The 12,738-nt window shown below is 40.8% G+C and overlaps 1 protein-coding gene across 1 annotated transcript in view; it reads right to left on the bottom strand.

Moving 5' to 3' along the window:
* LOC124147662 (beta-parvin-like) overlaps positions 1-9,004 on the bottom strand; it is a 98,895-nt gene extending 89,891 nt beyond the window's left edge. Inside the window, exons 1-5 of the mRNA XM_046518353.2 lie at positions 8,879-9,004; positions 5,206-5,295; positions 4,126-4,196; positions 1,585-1,687; positions 648-794 (exon numbers count right to left, since the gene is read on the bottom strand). Of these exons, the coding sequence (XP_046374309.1) occupies positions 648-794; positions 1,585-1,687; positions 4,126-4,196; positions 5,206-5,295; positions 8,879-8,987 (520 nt within the window). The 5' untranslated portion in view covers positions 8,988-9,004. The remainder of the gene's footprint in view (positions 1-647; positions 795-1,584; positions 1,688-4,125; positions 4,197-5,205; positions 5,296-8,878) is intronic.
* Positions 9,005-12,738: the final 3,734 nt, after the last annotated feature.

The following is a 12,738-nucleotide window of genomic DNA, read 5'->3' as shown; positions in this document are numbered from 1 at the left end:
TGTCTATGTCTACTTACTGTCCACACCCACTCACAGATGTAAGACTGTCTATGTGTGCTTACTGTCCACACCCACCCACAGATGTAAGACTGTCTATGTGTGCTTACTGTCCACACCCACCCACAGATGTAAGACTGTCTATGTCTACTTACTGTCCACACCCACTCACAGATGTAAGACTGTCTATGTCTACTTACTGTCCACACCCACCCACAGATGTAAGACTGTCTATGTCTACTTACTGTCCACACCCACCCACAGATGTAAGACTGTCTATGTCTACTTACTGTCCACACCCACTCACAGATGTAAGACTGTCTATGTGTGCTTACTGTCCACACCCACCCACAGATGTAAGACTGTCTATGTGTGCTTACTGTCCACACCCACCCACAGATGTAAGACTGTCTATGTCTACTTACTGTCCACACCCACTCACAGATGTAAGACTGTCTATGTGTGCTTACTGTCCACACCCACCCACAGATGTAAGACTGTCTATGTCTACTTACTGTCCACACCCACCCACAGATGTAAGACTGTCTATGTCTACTTACTGTCCACACACACACACAGATGTAAGACTGTCTATGTCTACTTACTGTCCACACCCACCCACAGATGTAAGACTGTCTATGTCTACTTACTGTCCACGCTCCACTTCAGCTGGTTCCAGCCCTGTGGCAGGTTCAGGATGGAGGTGATGTAGTCCAGGACGACTCTCAGCTTCTGCTTCTGGCCGATCTCTGACTGCGTCACTTCAGGGGCCTCCACACGGATTCTGCACAGCTTCTCTGAAAGATGCCACCCGTATGATTGATATTGGCAACCCCTTGTCCTACACAAAGTCTCTGAAACATGCCACATGTATGACTGACCATGGCAACCCCCGTCCTACACAAAGTCTCTGAAAGATGCCACCCAGTACGATACACCAGAACAACCTCAGATCCTACACAAAGTCTCTGACAGATGCCACCTGTATGATTGACCATAGCAACCCCCGTCCTACACAAAGTCTCTGACAGATGCCACCCAGTACGATCAACCAGAACAACCTCAGATCCTACACAAAGTCTCTGAAACATGCCACCCAGTACGATACACCAGAACAACCTCAGATCCTACACAAAGTCTCTGAAACATGCCACATGTATGACTGACCATGGCAACCCCATATCCAACACACCTTCTCTGAAAGATGCCACCCGGTACGAAACACCAGGACAACAACAGATCCAACACAACTTCTCTGAAAGAGCCATCAACACCACTGCATATCAAGATTTCAACTTCATCATTAACAACAAAATAAATTAAATAAAAACTACTAATTTGCACCAAAACACTAATTAAATACTGTCATCATAGAAATATGCATCAGTTATTATTTTCAATGTGATGATCATTTTCAGATCTTATGTCTTATTATCACATTACATTCACCTGAACAAGCTAATTCTCCAAGCAGGTTATATTTTCTTAAATTAACGGTCGCTATATAAGTGCAATAATCTTGGACGCGACGTTAAACCCAATTTCACTTCACTTCACTTAAATTAACGAATGAAATTAAATGCCTACCAATGAGTTTTTGAAGAATTTGGCCATCAAACAAGTCCTCCTCGATGTCCTTTACAATGATGCGGTGATCTGCAAGCTCATCGTTTATCCAGTCAAGAAGCACCTGAAAATACACAGGACACTACATATCATAGATGCCATTACAGTAGAATACCATTGTTACACCATATACATGTCTTTGTCTGTTTCCAGCCAAACATGTTAATCCACATAAAATTGTAAATTTTACAATAAATTGTATATTTATAATACTTATCCTGTCTCATTCTATGCATTCCTCTTTCTTCTTTCAATCCCTTGTGTGGAAACGTCCTTGATCAAAGTTTCTAGCTTCTAAGCCTCATTTGCCTGACCACCCATGCATCACCATGACAACCGCCCCAGTATCATTCTATGAGTTCCTGTATCAGCTATGCTGAATCTCAGCATCGGAAACTAGTCCTTCTGTCTGCGCAAGGCCCCGAATGCCTCATTCAAATTCTTAGTTAAGTCCAACATGATAGCTGGTGGTGGTATGGTAACAGGAGAAGCTGGGTTAGATGTCATCACGAAACCTGAGTTGATGTCGTCCTCTGAAGTACTACGAGGTGGATTGAGGGTGTCCGCGATCCAGTTGAGGATTAGGGACGGGTCAACTTGGGCGAAACTGCCTGAACTCTGACTTTCAGAAGTAGCAACCGACGGAGTAGATGTATTATTATCTCTATCCCTTGTCTCCGTTTCTGGTGTCGTTGTAGTAGCGAGTCCTGTATCTGTCCTTGACTGTTCGGTGCATTGTTGTAAGACCGTTGCAGTGATTGAAGAAGAGATCCGATTTGTTCAGCTAAATCACTCTGATCCCAAGAAGTTGATAGGGGATACTGGAGGAGCCGTACTAATAACCAGGTTCGACACTGGAGGTAAGGAGGGAAATGTCACAACTGGAGGGTGCGACTTGTCTGGAGATCGCTGGTCCATGTGTGTCTCTATCGGTGATTCAGAACGTGAGTGTGAGGAGGGTCGATCTCGTTCCATCTGTCGATCCTTATATTGATTTCGATCTCAATGTGGATGGGGAAGAGCAGTGTATCTATATAGTCCGGCGTCGAAGGATATTTAGGGTAGGGCCGATATCGATGATCTCCATATCCATCATTTGTCAGATAAGGATAGTATCTCATAGGTTGGTATCAGTGAGATGGAGATCGATATCGATCCCAGTCCACATCTCTATCATAACCAAAGCGTTAGGGATAATGCCGTGAGTCTGAATCCGATGAACGTGATCGGTCGAGGTGACAATGTTGATCTGTAGTATGAGAATCCCTCAGTTCGTGTCCATACAATCGATCTGTAGAGAGGTGAACACTCTGAATCCGAGTAATTTCCCTGTTTCGATGTGGAAGTGTGTTCCTGAGACGATCGACCTTGAGGAGGGTGATCTGAATATCAACCCATAGAGAGTCGATCCTTATCCGATCCGATGACTTCCTGTAGATCGGGTCTAAGAAGATAAACATATCTCGGTAATCTGGTCAAATTCTACAGCAAGCACCATATGTTTGTCTGACGTATTTGTTGACTGGGGGTTCGTTGTAGTTGGTGGATCGCTGTTAGGCTGTGAAGAACCAGCGGGAGCTTCTACATGCAGAAAACTGTCGGAAACGGTATCTCTTCCACTGACAGGGAAGTAAGCATGGCTGATGGTGGTTGCTTTAGCACAGATTTGACGGTTGAATAACTGCTAGTCTTGGCAACACGCTTAGGTTTCCTGGACGCAGAGTGTCCATGTTTGGTATCCTTGGATTGAGATCGGCATATCCCTCTCTCCTGGCATTTTTTAAGATAGTCTGTAAATGCCTCTTGTTAGAAATGAGAGCATTCCGAACACTGTAAACCCGGTTGACACTCCACGACAATCGCAGCATAATATATGAGGATCCACTGGTGTAAATATGTGGGTGCACTTCATGCAGGCTGGACGTTTGGCTGCGTCTTACACATATTTATATGCAATTAGTGCCCCCTAATTTTGAGAAAAATAAAGGCTTAAAAGTTCTCTCTCTAAAAAAAGAAGAAGTTTGTCTCGACAGGGAGGCGAGAAAAAGAAAGAGAATGGTGAGGCAGTCAATGGACCAGATGGAGGACAGCGTGCTGCACGAGATCCCAGTGCATGACCTAGCTACCGGGGTGGTTGTCATGGTGATGCATGGGTGGCTGGGCAAAGGAAGCTTAGAAGCTGGAAACTTTGATCAAGGACATTTCCACGCAACGGATCAAAAGAAGAAAGAGGAATGCTTAGAGCATGGAGAGTAAGATAGGATAAGCTCAAAAATTCAGAAATTATGAATATCTTGTCAAAAAAAGTAAAAAATATAAACAATTCTTGTTACACCTTTAAATTGTTACTAATCACATTCCATAAAGGTACACATTTATATTTTTATTTTCATTATTATCATACATATTAATTGCTACTTTCGAATAGCATTATTCATCATGTTCATGAAGTCATCTAATACAGACTTCACAGCTACGAGACACACTGCTCAATGGACGTACCTTGATGAGTTGATTTAACTTGGCATCATCTCGAGATCCTGGCTCAATCATGGATCTTTCTTCCTTCTCACCTGTTAAAATAGTTACCATAGTTACATCTGGATCCATTGAAGCATTTGGAATAGGTTGGACCTTATCACCCACAACTGGTAGTAATGATTCATTGTTGCTTGAACAGTTGAGAAAATGTCTAACATTGATCCTGCTCCAACTCAAGCTTCTGTCAAACCTTCACCTGCAGGGTATCACTGAGACACCGAACCATAAAAAATGAATGAAACTGAATGACTGAGTGAGTCGGGTTTAACACCATTTTTAACAGTATTGCAGTTATATCACGGCTAGTCAGCTTAATGTGGGAAAAAGCCCGAAGTGATGCAGGTTTCAGACTTTTACCACTTTGGTGAAACCCAGGAGCACGGGTATGGCACTGACAAACCCAGAAACATAATCAGGACGAACCAGGATTCGAACCCACAATCATAGGTTTCTGGCATGCCAAAGGGACGCAACTCTGCACAGCGAATTGCGGCGCCTTAGACAAGTGGGCCACCTGTGCCCCCAAAACTGAATGACAGAAAGATCTCCTTCTAGCACATGTGTATAATGTTTCACATCACTGTTTTCTTATCTGCAGCCCCCTCTAAGTTTTAAGATTTGTTATGCATTGACCAGTGTCAGGGCAATATAATGATAGGATACTGCTATATACAGAGAGATTCCTTGTTAGAATAGCTTGATAGGTACTTGGATATGTCTTGTAGCAATTTTTTTCAGTTTTCAAAAATTGTGTTGCAGTCATTTTTCAGATTCATTTAAATTAAAATGGTTATCTGAGGACAGGGGGAAGTGTTGGCCTGAATTGTCTACCCTTGGCAAACTGACCCTCAGACTGCAAAGCTCAAGAGTGCCTCAATGTGGACCTCATCGTATTCATAGGTGTGAGAAAACCATTGACCAGGTTACCCATGGAAACCACCCAATAACAACACTAGCCGCTGGAACACAATGTGAAGAGATCTATTCAAAGTAAATCAACTGAGAGAATGGATGATGATAAGTATTCTTATGCTTACTTACCAAGAAGATAACCTTCAGGTCCGATGTCCGGCACCGAGGGGCTGGTCGGAGACTCAATGGCATTTTTCCCTTCCTCTTGTAGCTCAGTCACTACAACAGGATGTGCATTACTAGGTTAACGAGGAACTAATGGATGATGCACATTTCAAAAGCAGGACAAAATGTTTGAGACAAGTTTCTTATATTTGTACTTGTTAGTTTGTTGTTTAACGCCACGCGCAGCAGCTATGCTTGCCGTAAGAGATGACTAACAGGATCGGTTGGTCAGGCTCGCTGACTTGGTTGATGCATGTCATCGTATCCCATTTGCGTGGATCCATGCTCATGATGTCAATCACTGGATTGTCTGGTCCAGACTCGATTATTTACAAGTTTACTTCACTCACTCATACCCTTGCCTGTAATCACTCGTGCAACCCCAAGGGTCTAATAAAGATGATGATGATGAATATAACTATAAGTTCTTTTTAACACGGCAAACATAAATGTCGCAGGCGATCTTGTAAAGGGTGTCACCTTATACATGCATTAAATTTAAACACAAATATTATCATATGTTAGACCAACGGTTGGTAATGTGACTCTGACATGCACACAAGCAGACAATGTACTTCTCCAGGAGTTTAATCAGCTCCTTTTTCTTAAAAGATATCAGAAAACAATGGTGATTTATTACATATGTAGAGATACTTATCATATACCATAGTTTGCTTGATTTTGTAGTCACTGGGATATTTCATTCATATTCATAAAAGTAAATGTTATTGTTAGAAACATTGTTTTAGCCAATCTCATTGAAATCAAATCTTTGAACTCGCTATCGCTAAACAAAGATTTGAGGACATCCCATTAGGGGTCACGTCAGAACAACCTTTCATCCGACCAATCAAAGCGTCGCTTACCAGATCATGAAAGTGACAGTCGGAACGTGTTTTCTAATCATGCAACCACGAAATATTTGACACAGTGTATTCCGAACGACAGTTACGGGTTTTATGATTATATCCATACAATCTAGGCCATCTATAAGCCATTCCAGAGTGTTCTTCTTATCAGTTTTAATTTTTGTAATCGAGAATACGTCAAAATATGTTTCGAAGCGTAGTCACCTGTTTGAAACTAGTGTCGTACAGCTCGAGAAAGCTGCCTTCTGATTGGCTAATGTCGATTTCTTGTCAGTCATTTCATTGTTCGGTCAAAATTCGAGAAAGGTCGTTCTGACGTGACCCGTAATGGGATGTCCTCAGATCTTTGTTTAGCAGAAGCGAGAACTAAGATCTGATTTTAATGAGATTGTGTTTTAGCAGCTTCTTCATGTGCTGTGGCATGTAACCACCCTGATGAGCACACAGAAGAAGATAAACAAGAGTGGGTGAGGAAGTAAGGGTTTTTATGCTGCTTTTAGCAATATCACGGTGGGGGACACCAGAAATGGGCTTCACACATTGCACCAAGTCGGGAATCGAACCAGGGTGTTCGGCGTGACGAGAGAACACTTTAACCACAAGGCTACCAGACCGCCTCAGGAATATGAGATGCGACTATGGATCTACAATGCAGGGATTGGCCACAATTCCAAACTAAGTGCCCTTGGGAGGCAATGTTTTGAGAAAATAGTTATTTTGCTCAAATTGGTCAGTGAAGTTCCACCATAGCATTAGTTATATCTCATGTAACAAGAATTGGTAAATTTGGGATAACAATTTGGGAATATCCACTGACATTGCTGACATGGCGGTGAATATCAGCCTCTCACCATGACATGATTAATCCTTGACAAGGCCATGTTCATAAAGGGAGATCAAAACTTACAAACATCCTTATTTGGTTTGCATCTGAATCATCTATATTTACTGATAGAAATGAACAAGGGAACACCTAGTTTTAGACACTGTAAGATGATATGCTATCATGGGTTCCCTGCCTTGTCTACCAAATACGCGTTGGAAACAGTGCACACAAAAACATCTCAACATTGGATTCTGACGTGTTGAAATTGTATGCGCGTTATTCAAATGTACTGAAAGTAAAACCTATTTCCCTATATACTTGTCATTGTTCCCTAATTCGTTTTCACAGCACGGGTACTACAGATATGTACCCCAAGTACGTTTCTGTATACAGATATGTACCCTAGCCAAAATCAGAATACAGAAAGGTACCCAGTACCCTAAAAGGCGGACGAGTCCATATTCCTCAATCCGACGCCTGTTCGTGTTGTAGTTCTTGTTTGCCTGATGATCAGTGCATGCTGGATAATGCTGTGTATCGTGGAATATTAGAATAATGTATGTATGTTACTGTGTATGCTCGTTTCTCATATGACACGCTGGAATGCATCTCATACAAACGTATGACAGTTCGGATCCATTTATGGAAAGGAAATACCGAGAGAAACATATACTAAGTGTCATGCCATGACGAATTTTACCGCGTTTGGCATCCAGGACAGGTCGTATATATACCGGTACGTAAGTGTTCAAGGAACTGGTCAAATGCATTGCACAATACGGCTAGCAGCAGAATGGACTCATCCTTGGGTGTCTTTCTGTATTCTGATTTTGATTAGGGTACCTCTCATTTTCATGATTTTATCGTCAAGTACCCTATTTTCTAACGACGTGTTTGATATTGATATTGTCACATTAAAGGGAGAGGTGTGACGTCATCAAAGCTGCCGACTTGAGAATGCATGCGTTCGGTCTGTCAACATATTGAGTTTATGTGAAGTACTGAACACCTGTCAGAAAATTCTGTCGTTATTCAGACTTTTGGTGCCTGTGTCATGATGAAAAGGAAGAGTGAAACAGTGTGAACACAATCATGTGACAAATATTCATATTTTGTGAATAGGTATCAAACTATAAATTACTTTTTTAGTTTTAATGCCGACCCCAAGAATTATGTTGAGAACTGTGCACCTAAACATGTCTCTTCATTCATGAAAACCCTGGTAATGTACAAAAACAATCAGGTGTTTGACAATATAGGTGACGTCACTCGAGTGCAGCAGAAGTCTCCAGACAAGGTAATGGAGGTCACGCCTTTTATCAAAGAGTTTTTTCTTCGGAATGTAACTGAATTCTATTGTTGAAGACATCACCCACTGATATGATGCAGAATTTGAATTTGGATTCACTCATTCATCGAAATATCAGGAATGCCATCTTAACTGTTCGAAAATAGGGTACGTCAGGATACAGAAACGTACCGGGGGTACTTATCTGTAGTACCTGTACACAGCCTCTTGAGTTTTTACAGTTGAACAGTTTAGGTGTTGCTTTATGACAGATTATTGACGGTGTCCCCGAATGCCATAAAACAAAACATTGGTGTGGTCTCTGGTATTCAGGGCTGACTTGGCACCGTTTGTCTGTTTACTCGGGGTTGTGACTGTTTACCATGTTTACTGCTGTCAACGTGAGTCATGAATGAAGCATGGCTGTTACATCCGAAGCTCTTTAATTTAATTCACATACACTAACCACCAACATTTCAATAATACACTCTCATTCAAAAAATTAAAAAATCCAATCGAGAAATTGTGCGATATTTCCTTTTATGGCTATTTACACACGACCCGGGACATCTGTGGGCGAGGTGATAAAGAGCTGTATAATACCACATCAAAACATTGGAAAACAACAAAATAACCACGTTCAAAATTGCAAACCTTCTTTGGCTTTCTTCTTCCTTGCCAAAGTTCCTATTTTATCAAGGAATGATTCATCTTTCTTCTTTGGTGTGAGTGTAGCCGCAGAAGTGTTTGGAGAAGCAGCCATTTTGTAAATTCCACAACTTCCGGAGCAGGTCAAGGTCGTTTCTTCGAGCACGATACTGCTTCCCAAAATGAAATCACAGGCGATACAGCGGATAACTGTCATATGTTAATCTTTCAGTTCAAGAATAAAAAGTCAAGTTTGAAATATAAGACCATTCCTGAATGTGGTGTTTACAGAAAGTCAAGGACAAGAGGTCTTCAGCCTCACTGATCTCGCCTTTATACCATCACAATAAAAACCTGTACGATCTTAGGGATATATTTCAATCTTTACTTGGGCCCTCTTTTCTGTCTATATTAGGGCTAGAATAAACTTTTACTCTCGTATTACACCCATTTCCTTTTTAAAATAAATATTGTTAAACTACTATCCTCCATAATCCTAAAAATTAATACATGGGATCAATTTGGGGCCATCACCAGTCATCACTTCTCCAGTATGTGTCACTGTCTCTGGCCTATCTTACTTTTTATATGACAATGGTCCTAATGTAAAACAAACAAAATAACAATAAATATTCAAAATGGTAGACGACGGTCCCATGTAATGACTGTATAAACTAGATAACTAAGTTTTATTTGGGTCCATTTTAACAAAATTTGTGGCAATTTTCTCCAAATTGTCTGGGACGTTTTTGCAAAGGAGCCATTCCTGCACCTGTTTTTTTATGTATAGATGTCCCGTAGGTACCAGTCAACGTTGGGGTTTACGCTGTAAGGGTATACATGATACATGAATTTTTGTGTTAGTCACAGTTGTATTTTTTCAAATATGAAAATATAAATCTGAACATTACTTACGGACTGGTCTCCCAATAAAGCGTATTATCTTATTTTAACTATAGAGACTATATATTCCTCATAGGAGGGCGGATATAGATGAACATATTTCAAATAATTCCCACTAAGAATTATATCCGTTTCTTCATGCTGATTGTCTATTTCTTACCTTTTGTTCCATTGTTTTCAATATTTGAGAAGAGGCCCATAGCAAAATGGCGTCATAGGAGCGTACGTACTGTCGCATTAATATTGAAGATGGCGTCATCCACTGTTCATGACGCCACAAACCATTTTTATGACGTCGTTCCAACAATGGCTTACTCAGCTGCTGTCTCACCCGGCGATGAGGAAGCCCACATTTTCGACATTTAATCACGAAAAAACTCGTAAAATACAGAATAACCTACTCATGTACTCTAGACTCGGAATGTCCGATGATCTGCATGTCGCTCGTGGCTCAGAACTTATATAATTAATTCTCTCGGGACAGATAGCCCATAACCCCTCGTGGCTCGTAGGTTATCCTCCAAGCATTTTTTTGTCTGAACTGAGAAAAACCCAGAAATATCGAAAACATATTCATCTCCGTGTTATAGGTTTTCGGACGCTTAAGAAACATTCGTAGTTTTCTCGCTAATCACATGAACAACTGTAAAACATCTCACTCACTTATGAAAGACAACGTTATCTTAAAAATATGCCATTATCTGCGTATTTACAATGTCTGTGTGACGCCACCCCCCTTGTTATGGCGCGAGTTATGCGATAAACATGGCCGCCCGAAAACATATCTTGTCCAAAAATCTATTATCCGAAGATATATGAAAGAGAATATTTACAAATCGGTTGTACGCGTATGTGGATATATATTAAACGTGTATACTGTATTATAACATGTCAATATGAACGCAAACGTTAATTTAAGGATTAACTGTGCATTTCTTCGGTTCATTGAGGCATGAATCGAAAAAATGGTGTGCAAACTTTTATACATTTATTATGAATATATCAGGAATTCGTCCAATGAACATTGTATTTTATTAAAAATCTGAGGCCAATGACTTTTCCCATATACTAACGGAACACATTATTCAAAACCCCAAACCCCACCCCTCTACCCCCTAGAACATACAATGGTTGGTCTCTACGCACTGCAAGATCAAGCGTAGTTTCCTTGTCAGATGCCCTGTATCGTCACAGTCACGGTGTTGATACGATGTTCTGGGGAGAATTGTGCAGTAGGGTGTCGGTCATGTTCAGAGCCTAAACGTAGGGACGCGAATTTTGTCCAAAACACCACCTTTTTTTCGAAACAGAACATTGGTAATCAAAGCCATCTTCGATATTGCAGTGCCTTATGGATTTTGAGTCAAAACGGCCAAGGCAAGTTTTTTTCAGAATCCGCAAGATCCATAGAGCTGAACCTTCACGAAAATGTGCAGGGCCATATGACATATTTTCTCATGACATGGCATTGAAAACATCGGTATTTACGCACGCACGCACGCACGCACGCACGCACGCACGCACGCACACACACACACACACACACACCGTTAAATGATCAGAGTCAGATTCCCAACGGGGAAGACAGCTCGTACGGAATCCCGCTGGTCAAGACTTATTAATATCACATACAACATGGAATTAAGCCGTAAAAAAAAACTATTTTGTTTTGTATTTCTTTGGTTTAGGCAAACATCTACACACAACAGTTTAACCTCGGGTAAATCCAAATGCATAGCCGCAGGCACCCGGGTTTTAATGGGATTTTAATAGCGCATCATTCAGTATCGCCAAGACACATGACTTTTGTCAGGCGCCTCCATGGATGTAAAGTCTGCTGGTTCGCTTTTGTGTTTGTACATGATCAGCATTTTTTTTCTGCGTTTAACATTATCACAGAGGAAAACACGGGCCGGCCAGTCATTTAGAATAACAATTAAATTAAACTGTACATTTTGTACACACGACTTTTGAGCAGCTGTCATTATTTCGAGTCGTTCTATATTCTTAAAGTTCTGAATGTCGACAGTAACACATGGTCCTTGGGAGAACCAGAGAGTGAAAACTACGGCTTAAGGAACAAAGCCTGTATCTTGTTTTCATTTCTCGTTTTCATGTCAAAATTAACGCCTCAGAACGAGTAAAGGTAAACCTGCACACAAGTCTTAAATTGCAATATCCTAAACGTTCGAAGCATTTCCATATTTTCAAACGAAAAGGGTAATTTTTCCATAACATCGGTTTCAGAGCAAACAAAAACCCCAAAACCCAATCAGAAAATTAATTAAAATGTATCTGTTATTTTTTTTTGCATTGCCTAAATGCTTTATTTTATAAATATTAGAAGATAAAACCAAAATAAAAACGAAAAAAATAAGAGAGAAGTGAAGATCCAGCTATATAGCTATATGACGGCATTCTTCAATAATCGATTCTGAACCAGACAGTCCAGTGATTGACATCATGAGCATCGATCCATGCAAATGGAATACGATGACAAGCATCAACCAAGTCAGCGAGCCTGACAACCCGATCCCGCTAGTCGCCTCTTTCGATAAGCATGGGTTGATGAATATCAATTCTCACTCAGATCTTTACGGGTAGTGACAGATTTAAATACCGACACAATTAAAAACACATCAAACGCTAGATCTAATAAGTCATCAGACAAATGCGAAAACCATGAAAAAAGAAGAAGAAAAAAACCCTGTCAAAATAAATGCATTTCAACAAAAACACAGCAACCGCAGCTACTACAATTATAAGGGTCAGTCTGTATGTCCAAGTATAACACTAAGTGAACTGAACCCATTACGATCCGGGGTAGAATAGATCTTCAGCAACCCATGCTTGCTGAAAAAGGCGACTATGCTTGTCGTAAGAGGCGACTAACAGGATCGGGTGGTCAGGTCCGCTGACTTGGTTGATACATGTCATCGTATCAGAATTGCATAGATCTAGGC

Source organism: Haliotis rufescens, unplaced genomic scaffold, assembly GCF_023055435.1.
Source record: "Haliotis rufescens isolate VD_foot unplaced genomic scaffold, xgHalRufe1.0.p SCAF_32, whole genome shotgun sequence".
Classification (NCBI taxonomy): domain Eukaryota; kingdom Metazoa; phylum Mollusca; class Gastropoda; order Lepetellida; family Haliotidae; genus Haliotis; species Haliotis rufescens.
The sequence above is the reverse complement of the archived record's forward strand: the minus strand, read 5'-3'. Positions and strand labels throughout refer to the sequence as shown.